General features: G+C 39.0%; 1 protein-coding gene across 1 annotated transcript; it reads left to right on the top strand.

The window, feature by feature from the left end:
• Positions 1 to 5,109: 5,109 nt before the first annotated feature.
• On the top strand, positions 5,110 to 12,301 carry LOC116465756 (zinc finger protein 479-like). The gene is made up of 4 exons (XM_032757669.2): positions 5,110 to 5,190; positions 6,101 to 6,153; positions 11,593 to 11,719; positions 12,198 to 12,301. The coding sequence occupies exons 1-4, from the start codon at positions 5,130 to 5,132 to the stop codon at positions 12,299 to 12,301; spliced, it is 345 nt and encodes a 114-aa protein (XP_032613560.2). The 5' UTR covers positions 5,110 to 5,129.
• The last annotated feature ends 3,860 nt before the right edge of the window (positions 12,302 to 16,161 follow it).

The following is a 16,161-nucleotide window of genomic DNA, read 5'->3' as shown; positions in this document are numbered from 1 at the left end:
CATGCAAAAGGATGAAGATGGACCTTTACGCTACAAGTAAAAAATAAAAATGGATAAAACACCTAAATGTAAAAGCTTAAACTATAAAATTTTTGAATAAAATATGGGTAGAAAATACCATAACATTAGATTTGGCAATGATTTTAGGGATAGAAAACCAAACAACAAGCAACAAGAGAAAAAATGGACAACTTGGACTTTATGGAAAAAAGAGTTTTACACATTAAAGGATAGTATCAACAATGTCAAAAGGCAATGCACAGCCTGAGTGAAAATATTTGCAAATCACAAAAATCACACATCTGATAAGAGATTAATATCTGACTACATAAAGAACTCCTATAATTCAACAATAAAAAACCAACCTACTTGATTCAAAAATGGGCAAAGGGCTTGAACAGATATTTCTCTAAAGAAGATGTGAACTGACTAATAAGCATACAAAAGATACTCAAGACAACTACTCATTAGCAAATGCAAATCTAACCTATAATGAGATATTACCTCACACCCATTAGGATAGCTACTATCAAAAAAATAGAAAATAACAGTGTTGGTGAGGATGTGGGGTGATTAGAACCCTAGTAAACTACAGGTGGGCATGTACAATGCTGCACCTGCTATGGAAAACAGTATGGTGGTCCCTAGAAACATTACACATATAATTACCTTATGATCTAGCAATCTCACTTCTGGGATATACTCAAAACATATAAAAGCAGGCACACAAAGAGATATACATACACCTAGGTTCCTAGCAGCACTGTTCCCAATAGCCAAAAGGAGAAAGCAACCCAAGTACTGCTTGAATCATCAACATCAATGAATAAATAAACAAAATATGGTTTTTACATACAGTGGAACATTATTCACTTAGCAAAAGTAAGGAAGTTCTGACACACAGTACAACATGGATAAACCTTAAGGACATTGTGCTAAGTAAAATAAACCAGTCACAAAGTGATAAATACTGTATGATTCCACTCACATGAGGTATTTAGGGTAATTAAACTCATAGAAAAACAAAGCAGAAGAGTGGTTCCCAGGGGCTAGAGGGAGGGTAACTGGGACCTGCTGTTTAATGAGTACACAGACTCAGTTTTGCAAGATAAAAAATGTTCTCTATGGATTGGGATGGTGATTGCCAAACAATATGAATGTATTTAATGCCTCCATACTTCATATTTAAAAATGGTTCAAATGGTTAATTTTATGTATATTTTACCACAGTGTAAAAAATGCTTTTTAGAATAAACAAACTATAGCTATTTGCAACAGCAAGGATGAATATCACAAAAAAAAACACATAAAAGAAAGTAGATGTAAAAGTATCCATAATATATAATCTCATTTATATAAAATCCAATAAGCAAACAAAACTGAGGTTCTGACTTTCAGTAGTGCTAGAGTAGCTTGTTGAACACTCTCACAGGTAACAGTGATAAAATCTGGATAAATTATTATATATAGTTACATAGAAATGAACAACTATATGCAATACATGCATGTGTGTGTGGTCACTGAATGAGGATTTTAACTGTGTCCACTGTAGGGGAGGTAGGCATTGCTGTATGAATCCAGTCAGATTAACCCCTCTTCAAATAATAACAATGCTCTTCAAAGCAATACAACAGAATTTAGAGTCTCTATAAATATTATTTATAATTTCTAGTACACAATATTAAAATTCATGAAATGTGTGAAAAAACGTTAAAATGTAATCTATACACAAGATAAAAAGCAGGCAGCAGAAGCTATTTCTAAGATTTCCAAGACGATGTAATCAGCAGACAAGGATTTGAGAGCAGCTATTATAAGTATGTGCATGGGGATAAAGGAATATATCCTCATAATGAATCAACTCCTGTGGAGCCTTAGCAGAGAAATGGAAATGATAAAAAGAATGGAATAGAAAGATAATAAAATGAAAAATTAAAAAGACCTTTGAGTTTATAAACAGAGCAGAAACAGAAGACAGCAATACAAGTCATCCAATCTGAAGAGCGAAACAAGTTTGAAGAAAAAGAAAAGCGCCTTAGAGACCTGTGGAATGACTGAGTCCGCGAAGGAGAGGGAGAGAGAGAAAAATTAAATATGATACAAAAGCAAATAAACAACTAATAGCCAAAAATTTGCAAAACTTGGTCAAAACCCCAAATTTGTGTGTTCAAAAGGTGAACACACTTCAGAAAGAAAATACACATAAAACCATACCAAGGCCCTACTAGAAAACTGGCAGGGCAGGGCAGGGTTTTCAAGGGGCTTGTTACGATTTCTCATTTTCACCATTTATAATAAAGGACAATATGTGCTCCTTAGAGATTTCTTCCTGCTGAAAGACTGATATGTCAGGCGCAGATGACTTTTTAGTCTATTTTTCAAGGTTTAATTTCTTACCTTGGAAACCAATTAAATTTGTTTCTTCAAAATCTTGCAGTAAAATTGATGTTCCAGAAATATGCCCAGGGAGATTGTCCTGCTGTGTCCGCCCTGCACAGGACTGACCTGTGCCTATGCCAGTTTCAGAAGCGTGTAGTTGTGGAATACTTAAGAGTTAATCTAAAAAAGCAAATAGAAAAATGGATTCAAAAAATGATCACTATTAAGTTCCATCGGCAAAATCTTAAAAGTGTTTCCAAAGGGAGTATTTAAAAAGGGATAAAGATTTTTCCAGGGCACTCTATTCAGGGCAGAAACAAAGACACTGTCCAAACCTCACCACACAAACTTCCCTCATATGTTGGGAGGGACCAAGGCGCTCTCTGGTTCTGCGCCTGCATTAATTACGGAGGGGAGGTCCACACTAGGACCCCAAGGCCTGGGAACCAGCCTGGGTGGGGGACAAAGAACTGGTGGATGTGGGCTCGCAAAGTAGTTTAGGGGGTCCCTTCCCCATGGCAGTTTCCTGACTGCATGCAGCTGGGTCAGGCCTTTTCCCTGGGACATTTTCTCATGTTTATCACGTGGCAGGAGCGTCCCTGCGCGAGGCCTGACCCGGGCGTGGGTCATGCAGCCAGCCCAGGGTCCAACAGGTGCATCTGGGGAACACAGGGGGATTCATGGCAGCCCAGAGAGACAGAAAAAAAAAATATGGTTTTCAAAAGGGAAGTGCCAGGTTACCAGAGACTGGGTACCTTCACATGAGGCAGTGAACTGTCGGTTTCAGACACTCACGAGGGAGCTTCCCGCGCTAGCCCAAAGGGCAGCACTGCGCACGTCTGAACGTGCGTGCCCAGGGGAGGGGCAATAAGAGGGCGCGGCTAAAAGGAGCTGCCCCTCAGAGGGAAAGGGGCGGGGTCGAGCCGGCTACTGAGGGGGGATGGGGGCAAGCGTTACCATGGCAACCCTGCTGCGGAGGCTGTGAGAGGTTGGTCTCTACCTGGTCTACGGGAAATCAAACCTTGGGCACAAGTCATGACGCCAGCACGTTGGGGAGACACCGTGTCACAAAGACAAGGTGAGATCGGCCGCTCCAGCCAAACTGTCTCCTCGAGGGCAGGAGAGGTTTGTGAACAGCCAAGCTTCCCTCTGCACGGCGGAACTGCACTGGAAGCCTGGACGAGCTCGGTGGAGGAGGGACCTTTGCTGGGAATGGGGGAAGCTGTAGTCTCTTATCCGCACCCAGCTATTAGTCGTAGGCTTGCAGGACTACAATCCCAGCACGAAACAGGATTGTGGTGCGGATCCTCAGAGGGAGACATGGCGCGGTGCGCTCCTGCCAGGCATGCTGGCAGGAATAGTCTTAGCCGCTTCCGGCCGTTGATCGCCTACAGTCCCAGCATACAACGGGAGTGGGGTTGGAGAGGACACCTGGAGGGAGGGGCAGCGCGGTCCGCGCCTCGCCAGGCATCATGCTGAGAGGAGTAGTTTCTCTTTATTTTATTATTTTTTTGAGACGGAGTCTCCCTCTGTCACCCAGGCTGGAGTGCAGTGGCGCGATCTCGGCTCACTGCAAGCTCTGCCTCCCGGGTTCATGCCATTCTCCTGCTTCAGCCTCCCGAGTAGCTGGGACTACAGGCGCCCGCCACCACGCCTGGCTAATTTTTTGTATTTTTAGTAGAGACAGGGTTTCACCATATTAGTCAGGATGGTCTCAATTTCCTGACTTCGTGATCCGCCCGCCTTGGGAGGAGTAGTTTCTTAATCGCTTCTGGACGTTGTCGCAGGGCTGCGAAACTACAATCCTAGCATGCAGCGGGAGTAGGGTGGTGGTGCGAATACCTGGAGGAAGAGGCAGCGTGGAGCGCGCCTCGCCAGGCATTCTGGGAGGAGTAGTTTCTTAACCGCTTTCGGCCGTTATTTCAGCACCTATTCCAGATGCAGTTTCTCTGTTTCTCTGTTTCAGACGCCCCTGACATAGCTACAGGGTGCTGGAATGTGGCTAGTGTGAACGACAATGTGCTAGAAAGATAAAATACAAGATTACATCCAAAGATTTAGCTTCAAAAATGTATATGCTTTATTAACCATTACATACTAATCACATATTAAAATAATATTTTGGATATATTGGGCTGATTAAGTTGTTGCAATCAATTCCACCTGTTATTCCACCTGTTTCTTTCTTTTTTATTTTGAGACAGAGTCACTCTGTTGCCAGGCTGGGGTGCTGTGGTGTGATCTTGGCTCACTGCAACCTCTGCCTCTTGAATTCAAGCGATTCTCCTGTCTCAGCCTCCCTAGTAGCTGGGATCGCAAATGCCTGTCACCACGCCCAGCTAATTTTTCTACTTTTGGTAGAGCAGGGGTTTCGTCATGTAAGCCAAGCTGATCTCGAACTCCTGACTTCAGGTGGTTCACCACCTCGGCCTCTCAAAATGCTGGGATTACAGGCGTGAGCCACTGCAGCCAGCCCCACCTTTTTCTTTTTACTTTTTAACATTTGGCTACTAGAAAATTCAAAATTTACATGTGGCTCATATTTTACTGCAGAGGATTGCCACCCTTTTGAAATCTCAGGCTGCCCGCATGTATTAGTCCATTTTCACACTGCTACAAACAAATACCTCAAACTGCGTAATTTTTTTTTAAAGTAAATTGAATCATAGTCCTACATGGCTGCAAAATCCTTCAGAAACTTAAATTCATGACCATGACAGAAGGTGAAGGGAAAGCAAGGCACATCTCACATGGCGGAAAAAGAGAGAGAACCGCGGGGAGGGGGGACGTGCCACATTTTTAAACCGTCAGGTATCTTGAGAGCTCCCTTACTATCACAAGAACAGCATGAGGATAATCCACCCCAACGATCCAATCACCTCCTGCCTGGTCCCTGCCCTGACAAATGGGAATTACATTTTTTTTTTTTCTTTCAGAGGAAGTCTCTCTGTGTCACCCAGGCTGGAGTGCAATGGCACCATCTCGGCTCACAGCAACCTCCACCCCGGGGGTTCAAGCAATTCTCCTGCTTTAGTGTCCCGAGTAGCCGGGACACGCTGCCACACCTGGCTAATTTTTGTATTTTTAGTAGAGACGGGGTTTCACCATATTTGCTAGGCCTGTCTCAAACCCCTGAACTAGTGACCTGCCTGCCTCGGCCTCCCAAAGTGCTGGGATTATAGGTGTAAGCCACCGCACACGGACGGGAATTACAATTTGAGGTTAGATTTGGGTGGAGCCAGAAAGTCCCACCATATCACTGCAAAGGATCCGCAGCAAGGAAGGTCATAAAATCCTAAATTTTAAAATAATTGTCATTATTTCAATTTATGAATAAATATTATATATAATTTACAAACGCACATGACATTATACACAAGGTTAAATGCAAATACCCTCTGAAGTTGGCCTGGCTCAGATCAAGGAAGAAGCCCTGCCTGTGAAGGCTGCAGCCTAGGCTGTTATTTTTGCTTCACTCAGCCCAGTGTCTGATCAAATATTCCCTCACTCAGGGCATGAAGGGTGGGGCCTGAAACCTTATCCAATCAGGAGCCGTGGGCTAGAAACTGTCCAATCAGGCATGCAGCTGGAAAGCACAGGCTACTTTCGTAATTTTGCGGGTCCTTTGTGTTTCTCTGCGTCCAGAGCTGCAGTTCTTCTCTTCACTGCTCTGTGTCCTCTGCTCCTAGAGGCCAAGCCTATGTGTCCTTGTGTCCTGCAGGTATCTGCAGATTTATGGCTAAAAGACCGGGACCCCCTGGAAGCCGAGAAATGGTGAGTGCTGGGTCTGTCATCGTGACAGAGGGGTGGGGGCTGGTTGGAACCGGCAGAAAGTGGCTGTAGCAGGACCCAGACTTTCTGGCAGTCAGCTCCAGAGCCTGACGACCCAAATCCTCTTTGGCCCAGCTTGGCTCTCGTCCCCTCCAGCCGCAGTATGGTGCCTGAGCCAGTGCCTGGGACCCTGGGATTTCTGTCTTTTTCCTCTGCAGTGGCTTTACCCTGGACTGGAGGCCTCTCTGGTTTGCTCTGCACTCCCAGTGCCTCATCTCACCCAGATTGTGCAGGGATGGGAAAGTCATCAGGGGAGAATCATGACTCAGGGTGCAAGATTCATGAGTGGAAAGAGCTCTGGTCCTGGGGTCCCTAGTTCCTCATTTTTCCTTTTAGAGATGTATGGGAGTCACTGTAAAAATGAGAATCTGATCAAAGTGTGATTCAAGAATCATAGAGCGCCCAGCTATGGTTTGTGGGTTGTGATCCATGGGAGAGACTTGAAGAAAAGTCTGTTATAAGTTGCATGATGAAGCAAACCAGATTCAGTAAGTGGTTTGGTACAGTTATGTAGTTTCCTTATTTGTGAGACCGAGGTGAAAATTTCTTGGTTATGTCATCAGAGATTAATTGGCAGTCTGTGGTTTCCTAGGCCTGAATATTTTCTTCAAGATAGTAATTTCCAAGAAATGCTTTTTTTTTTTTTTTTTTTTTTTTTTTTTTTTTTTTTTTTTTTTTTTTTATGTGAGAGGGAGTCTCGCTCTGTCTTCCAGACTGGAGTGCAGTGGTGCCATCTCACCTCATTACAACCTCCACCTCCCAGGTTCAAGTAATTGTCCTGCCTTAGCCTCCCGAGTGGCTGGAATTACAGGTGTGTGCCACCAGGCCCAACTAATTTTTGTATTTTTAGTAAGACGGGATTTCACCATGTTGGCCAGGTTGGTCTCCAACTTTTGACCTCAGGTGATCTGCCTGCCTCAGCCTCCCAATGGGCTGGGGTTACAGGTGTGAGTCACCACACCCAGCTGATTTTTTTTTTTTTTACCTTTTATTTTAGGTTCAGGGGTACATGTGCAGGTTTGTTGTGTAGGTAAAATCGTATCATGAAGTTTTTGTGTACAGATTATTTTATCACTCAGGTACTAAGCATAGTACCCAACAGATTTGTTTTCTGATTTTCTCCATCCTCTGACCCTTCACCCTGAACTGAGCCTCAGTGTCTGTTGTTCTCTTATTTGTGTCCACGTGTTCTCATTATTTTGCTCCCACTTATAAGTGACAACATACAGTTTTTTATTTTCCGTTCCAGCACTAGTTTTCTAAAAATAATGGTCTCCAGTTCCATCGACGCTGCTGCAAAGGACATGATGTTGTTCTTATAGTTGCATCGTATTTCATGGTGTTTACGTACCACGTTTTCTTTATCCACTCTACCATTGAAGACATACAGGATTATTTCTTGTTTTTGCTATTGTGAATTGTGCTGTAATAAACATGCGTGCATGTGTCTTCATGGTAGAAAAACTTACATTCACTGGGTATATTCCAAATTGTGGGATTGGGAATGGTAATTCTGTTTTCGGGTTTTTGACAAAATGCCAAGCTGCTTTTCTCAATGGTTAAATAAATTTATACTTTCACCAGCAGCATATAAGCATTCAATTTCTCCACAACCTCACAAGCATCTGTTTTTGTTTTTGTTTTTACTTTTTATTCTAATCGTTTTTATTTGAATTATTTCTTTTTTTCCCATTATTCTAGTGTTTTATCTATCTTATTATGTTTACATAGAATCAACTTCTGGTTCCTTTGACAGAGTTTCACTCTTACACCTAGGCTGGAGTGCAGTGGTGCGGTCTCGGCTCACTGCAACCTCTGCCTTCCAGTTTCAAGCAATTCTCCTGCCTCAGCCTCCCGAGTAGCTGAGATTACAGGCATGTGCCACCACGGCCAGCTAATTTTTGTGTTTTTAGTAGATATGGGCTTTCACCATGTTGGCTAGGCTGGTCTCAAACTCCTGAACTCGTGATCTTCCCTCCCCGGCCTCCCAAAGTGCTGGGATTACAGGAGCGAGCCACAGCACATGCATGGCCCATTGAACTTTTTATAGTTATTTATGTCTCAAACTTCATTTCAGCTCTGATTTTGGTTATTTCTTGACTTTTGTGAGCTTTGAAGTTGGTTTGCTCTTACTTTTGAAATTCTTTTAATTGTAACATTAGATTTTTAAATTGAGATCTTTCTAACTTTTTGATGTGGATGTTTAGTGATATATACTTTATTCTTAACACTGCCTTAGCTCTAACCCTGAGATTCTGGTATGTTGTATTTTGCTTGTAATTAGTTTCAAAAATTTTATTTCTGCCCTAATTTCATTATTTCCAAAATAGCCATTTGGAAGCTGATTATTCCATTTTTATGTAATTGCATCCTTTCACATGTTTTTTGTATTGAATCATTCTATACATTTTCTTTTTAAAATTAATGAGAAAGATAAGAAGAAATAAAAGTGCTGTGCTCTTAATCTAAATGTTAAAAATTATTCAGCACTTAGTACCAACTCCCAGGGTGCTATGAAAATTCAATCACAAAATGTGTTATTCCCAGCACAGTGTTCTGTGACATGCTCCTGAGCACACAGTACCTGCTTACTAAACGTTTTATTAGTACATGTGTACAGGTTTCCCAAGTGCAGGTTTACTCAGACATTGCTGTCTTCTGTTGTCCCTGTAAACTTAAAAAAGCCAACAAAAATATAGTATTTCAGGGTGGAAATTGGTTGTTTTTATTTGTAGCAGAAGTATTAGTATTGTGACAAATGTGGTGTGTGTAAGGGACTCTGCTGTGCCTGCTTTCTCTTGCTAATGCTAATAATGTGTCTGGGAAAGCACAATCAGCATTTACAGGGGACTTGTTGGAAAAGCCCATTCCTGGACCCTTTTGGATCCTGCAGAATCACATTGCATAGAGCGGGGCCAAGATTACCAAATGATTTATAAACTTGAGGGGTTCAAGATACATTCAGGATAGTTTAGTTCAACCTTTGCATCAAAGGAAGGCTGCACTGCCTGCCCTGTTTAAGTTTGGTAGGAAGAGGTCAGTGCGGTTCATGTTCCCATTACTCTAAAGAAAATTGCTGGTTTCTGATAGGGGACAGCAGGGACAAAGAAACTTATATTTTAATAGTTGTGGAGAAGCTCATTGTTCTCGCATTGCTCTGAAATCTTTTCAGTTATAAACAACAAAAATGGGTGAGTGTTTTCTGCAAGTCTCGGTCTTCCACCCGTGGGTGTGTGTGGTGGTAGCAGGTGACTAGGTTGTGCTTTAAAGTCATATTCACAAAATGCAGGTTTGATATTCCCAGGGCATCTTATCTGAAAATACATTTCAGAGAAAGAGGAGGAAAAGGAACAAATGACTTTTCCTCGGGTGAGCATGTCTCAGATCAAGTGCAGTGTCCACTCTGCCTTTTGGAACGCCTTGTGTTCAGAACTTACAAATTTTTACTTCTCTACTTGTGCTGTTGATCCCTAATGAGTTTGTTTCAACTATTTTTTTGTGATTTTTATGATAGTCAAGGAGTTCTGAAAAAAATATTTGTTTTCTATATGCCATAGCATTCTATAAATTTCTCTTCATCTTGGATTCTTGTATATCATGCAGAATTCTTACCACAAATTTATGACCTACGATATATAAAATGTTCCCATTGTAGCTGTTGAACATTAGAAAGTGTAGATACTCAAGATTTCTATTGGGGAAACGCTGTTGTCTTTGGATATTAGTGAAAAATGAAACATGTTATATTGAGGTTTCATCTGTGTGCTCTATTAGTTCCATGCAGAACAGAGTTTAGAAAATGCTCATTTAAACAGCGTGGCATTTATTACACAGCAAGTTCTGAAAAAACTGTTAGGAGATACTTGCTTTCCAGGGTGCTAAGGAAAGACTACTTAAAATTACTAATAAAAATTACAGAACAGGGAAGTTATCTTCACCTTCAACTTTGCATAAAACTGATGTTTCTTTATGATTAAATTTAGGCCAGGGGCAAAGCACATGGAGGCCGAGGCAGGGGATCACATGAGGTCAGGATTCAAGGCCACCTGACCAACATGGTGAAAACCACCTCTCTAAAAAAAAAAAAAACAAGCACCCAACCATAAAAAAAAAACAAAAAAAAAAAAAAAAAAAAATATATATATATATATATATATATATATATATAAAATTAAATGTTGATTACAATTTACTTTTCTGAGAGGAGAGAAATGCCACAGCAGTGATGTTGTGTCATGTGTGCATCAGCACATAATAAAAATGTGTCCTAATAAAGTTGATAACAATTTTATTCACTTGGTTCAAGATCTCTATGACATTTTTTTCCACTCTAGAGTTAATTCTTATTCTCTTAATTATTAAGGACACTTAGGAGATTTACTAGCTGAAGTGCATAAACCATCACATTTAATCTGGAAGCTGTCCTTTCCGTTTAGATGACTTTTGCTTATATTTGTCTTTTAAAAATGAAGGCTCTTATATCTTTATTTACAGGTGAGAGAAACTGGGAAAAACCCAGACTCTGCCATTTACTGGATATTTGACAAAATACTCTTACTAGGCTAGAAACATTGGTGAGCTTGATAAAAATTCTGAAATTCAGACTTTCTCCTAAATCTCCTGAAACAAAATCTCACAAGATCTTTAGTTTATTGCATATACTAAGACTTGAGAGGTATCTTCCAACTCATCATGACTGTTCTCTCTGAGAAACATACACAACTTATTCTATATGATGTAAATATAGCACTCAAAAATAGACATGTTCGGCCAGGTGCAGTGGCTCATGCCTGCCATCCCAGCACTTTGGGAGGCTGAGGTGGGTGGATCACCTGAGGTGAGGAGTGCAAGACTTGCCAGGTCCACATGGAGAAACCCCGTCTCTACTAAAAATACAAAAATTAGCCAGTCATGGTGGCTCATGCCTGTAGTCCCAGCTACTCAGGAGGCTGAAGCAGGAGAATCGATTGAGCCCGGGAGGTGGAGGTTGCACTGAGCCAAGATCATACCACTGTACTCCAGCCTGGGCAACAGCGTGAGACTGGGTCTCAAAAAAAAAAAAAAAGAAGAAGAAGAAAAGAAAAACAGAAGAAAAAGACATGTCCATGTTGATGCCCTTAATTTTATAATGTATCATCCAGAAAAGTATCAAATCTACAGTGGTATTATGGATCTTATGCTATCCTCTTTTCCCAGAGTTAGAGAATACTTCTGTGTTAAAAATTATCTTATTGAAGAATTTTAGTCACTCTTGTAAGTGAGAACCACTTCTTTTTACTCTCTTTTTTAACTTGAATCAAATAAAAATCTCTGCCTATGGCTATGTGGTAAGTGCTTGTGTGTTCATGAGTGGTTTTGTTTGTTTGTTTGCTTGTTTTCCAGGGACTGCTGACATTCAGAGACATAGCTATAGAATTCTCTCTGGAGGAATGGCAATGCCTGGATTGTGCTCAGCGGAATTTATATAGAGATGTGATGTTAGAGAACTACAGAAACCTGGTCTCCCTGGGTGAGGATAACTTCAATACATAATTCCTAATATATTTCTTTTCTCTTTTCTAAGATGTTTTTGGTAATTTCTGCTTTGCGTGAATGAATTTTAGATCTCCAATTTTAAGAAAATCTTGGAGATTCATTGGTGTAGAACAAATTCTTCAAGATGTTTTATCTTGACCAGAACTTTTCCCTTTCCTGAGCTTATGTATCTTTTGCTCTAGGTTAGTGGGAATTCCAAAAATTCCATGGCATAAAATATCATTGCCCACACATTAGAATTCAGTTGCTCTCACCAATTTTTGATTCAGTAGTACTGAGTAGTGAAATTAAGGACCTACGAATTTAAAATATTTTCTGAATATTTAGAAAGTACTATTATGAATCAGTATTAATTTTCCAGAATTTTCTATTATATCCTCTAAGCATAATACTAATTTGATAATTAAAGAATTCAGCGTGATCTATGTTACTTTTTTTTCTTAATAAAACAGGTATTGCTGTCTCTAAGCCAGACTTGATCACCTGTCTGGAGCAAAATAGAGAGTCCCAGAATATGAAGAGAAATGAGATGGTAGCCAAACACCCAGGTAGGTGAGAGTGAATGAAGCAGATGAGATGGATGAGAGGTACACAAATCAAGGAGGCAGCCAGTCCTTAAAATGTGGTCTGGGGAGCTATGCTTTGATGAAAAGAGTTTCTGAGAAGCTCAAGTCATTTTTTTCTTTTGCTCTCACATAGGGATACCTTCTGCCTCATGCTGTTAAATTCCCTAAGGATTCCACTTTTGCTTCAATAATCTTTCTTCAAGTTCCCAGTGTGAGTCAAAGTTTTCTTTAAAGGTTATCAGGGACTGCACAAGCTGACTGCTTTGCCATTGCTTTTGGGGACACACTAATATCTGCATATTTTTGAAAAACTCTAAACCATCAAAATTTTTTTTGCATCATGTCTAAAATGTGTGAGAATAGTGGTTTCTCTTTCATTGGTGGTCATTCATTTTTCTGCACATGCCATTCTGTTTTTATTACTATAGCCTTGAAATATATTTTAAAGTTTTTACAAATTTTTTTTAAATTTTTTAATTTTTTATATGTATTTATTTATTTAGAGGCTTGGTTATCCCCCCACTTGCTGTAGGGGTATATGCAAGCAGGGTACCTTTTATGTCTTCATTTTACTGTGTTGCATATTTTAGATATAGATTCATAAATGGTATTGCTGTATTATATAATAATTTCATTTTAAATTATTTAAAGAACATTTATGATATTTTTATGATGGCTGTATCTTTTTTCTCATAAAAAACAACTTACATAGGTTTCAATTTCTTTACATCATCAACAGTTGGTGTTTTAAAAAAATTTATAGTGGCCATCCTAATTGATGTAAGGTAATTTTGTTTTGTATTGTGATTATATTTTGTATTTTTCTATAAATTATTAATTTTGTGCAACCTTTGAAATGCTTCTTCCCATTTGATATCTTTTTATTAAAATTTAGTTTAATCATTTTTCCATTTCTTTCTTTCTTTTTTTTTTTTGTTTTTTTGAGACGGAGTTTCGCTCTTGTTTCCCAGGCAACAAGAGCAATGGCGCGATTTCAGCTCACAGCAAACTCTGCCTCCTGGATTCAAATGATTCTCCTGCCTCAGCCTCCTGAGTAGCTGGGATCAGGGATGTGCCACCACACCCAGCTAATTTTGTATTTATAGTAGGGGTGGGTTTTGCCATGTTGGTCAGGCTGGTCTCGAATTCCTGACCTCAGGTGATCTGCCCACCTCAGCCTCCCGAAGTTCTGGGATCACATGTGTGAGCCACCGCACCCAGCTCATTTGTCCATTTCTAAATCAAGTAATTCAATTATTGTTGTCTAGTTCTAGGAGTAGTTTATATATTCTCAATATTAAGTCTTATCACGTGTGATTTTCAAATATTGTCACCAATTTCTTGGGAGACACTGTCACTCTATTAAATGTTTTATTTGATTGCAGAAATTTTGAAGTTTAGCCCAATTAAATTTTTTTGTTCTCCTCTTTGTTGCTCATGCATTTGATGGCGTATCTAAGAAAATGTGCCAAGACCAATGTCATGTCTTTGCACTATACTTTTTTTCTAAGAGTTTCCATTAGGTTTTTTTTAGTCTAAGTACTTTGTTTAAAATATTTTTTGTATATGATGCAATTAAACCATTCAACTTCATTTTTTCAATGTAGATGTCCAGTTTTCAACATTATCTGTTGAAGGGATTATATTTTCTCCATTGTCTGCTCATGGCAACCTTGAGGCAGATTATTTGGTCATACACAGAAGAGTTCATTGCTGGGCTTTTTATATTGTTCTATCATGTCTTTATCTGTCTTTTTGTGAATACCACATAGTTATTGTTATTGCAGCTTTTTATTATGTTTTGAAATTGTGAAGTATAATGCCTCTGTGTTTTTCATGTGTGTTTCTCTAGATTTGGTTCATAATAAAATTTAAAAATTTTAAACAATATTTCAGGAATAAATATGCTTTTGGAATTTGGATACAGATTATATTAAATTTGTTCACCACTGTGGGCTATATTGACATCTTAACAAATTAAGTCATCACTTAAATATGTTGGCCCTTGAGAAAAAATATTAAATTAAATTAATTTAAATTATTTGATCCTGTGCAAGAATACAGTGAAGAGTGTATTTATTTCCATGTATTTTTGATTTGCCAGTATTACTTTTTTCTTTTTAGTTTTATTCTGTTTGGGTTAGAAAACATATACTGTATGATTTTGCTCTTCTTAATTTTTTTTTTGACTCAGGGTTTCTCACTCTGTTTCCCAGACTCTAGTGCAGTAGCACAATCCTGGCTCACTGCAGCCTCAACCTCTTGGACTCAAGTAATCATTTCACCTTGGCCTACTGAGTGGCTGGCACTACAGGCATACCCACCGTGCTCAGCTAATTTTTAATTATTTGTAGAGACAGGATCTCACTGTGTTCCCAAGGCTAGTATCAAACTTCTTGCCCCAAGTGATTCTTCCACCTTGGCCTCCCAAAGTCCTGAGATTACACCTGTGAGCCACTGCACCTGGCTGATCTTTTGAAATTTATTAAGACTTATGTGTTCTAACAAAATGCACCAGGTGAAAATAAGAATATTGTGTATCCACTTACTTTTGACTGGAGAGTTCTGTACATGTCTGTTTAGCCTATTTGGTTTGTGATATGGTGTAGATGCCCTCCAAATCTCATGTAGAAATGTAATCTCCACTGTTGGATGTGGGGCCTAATGAGAGCTGTTTGCATCATGGAGACAAATCCCTCATGAATGACTTGGCACAATCCCCTTGGTAGTCATAGAGTTCTCACTCTGTTAATTCGCATGAGAGCTGGTTGCTTAAAGGAACCTGGCTCCTCCACCTCACACTCACATCATCTTTCACCATGTGACATGTTTAGTTCTTCTTTGCCTTCCACTCTAAATTGTAAGCTTCCTGGTATCCTCACCAGAAGCGGATGCTGGCATATACTTCTTGTACAGTCTACTGAACTGTGAATCAAAAAAATCTTTTTCTTTATAAATTACCCAGTCTGAGGTTATTTTCTATAGCAATGCAAAATAAATTCATACACATACACAATATAATATTCTTCAGGTTTTCAGTTGTTTTAATTGATTTTTTATTTAAATTTTTTATTTATTATTGAAAATGAGGTCTTAATGTTTATAATTTTGTGTTGCTATTTTATTTCTTGCTTCATTTCTGTCAATATTTGCTTTATATATTTTGAAGCCCTGATGTTATATATGCATATACATACAGATAGACATAATAGTTATAGATTCCTAGTAAATGGACTCATTTTACCATTATATAATATCAGTCTTTGTCTCATGGTAGTAATTGACTCATTTGCTTTTGTGTGTCTATAAAGATTTTTTCTTTGTGCTACATTGGAGATTCTGTAAAACATCTTAAATGTTACAACAGTATATTTTAAACTGGTAAAAAAATGACTTCAGTTGCATAGAAAAATTTGTCCTCATTGTATCTACCCTATACTTCTTATTGATATTGCTAATTATATCTTTTTATGTTTTATAATTATTTTTATGCTTATATTTTTCAAATTTTAAAGAATAACTAAAAATATTTTCTGTACCATCACAATAATGCCACAGAATTTTACTTTTTGTATATGCATATGTTTTTCAGGAAGTTATGTATTTTCATGTGATTACATATATTTTTCATCATGTTATTTTATGTGGAAAGACCTCTTTTCAACATTTTATTTAGGGCACATGCAATGATTATATGCTTTTCCAGCATTTATTCATTCTGGAAGAGTTTTATTTTTCTTTATGTTGTAGTATATTTTTTCTGGTTTTATTATTCTCACCATGAAAATTTTTTTCAGCCTTTGACCCTTTTACACAGTTCTTTTCTGACCTGCAAGGTTTCTGTTTACAA

Source organism: Hylobates moloch, unplaced genomic scaffold (assembly GCF_009828535.3).
Source record: "Hylobates moloch isolate HMO894 unplaced genomic scaffold, HMol_V3 SCAFFOLD_1, whole genome shotgun sequence".
Lineage (NCBI taxonomy): Eukaryota > Metazoa > Chordata > Mammalia > Primates > Hylobatidae > Hylobates > Hylobates moloch.
This window is presented reverse-complemented; position numbering and strand designations above follow the sequence as displayed.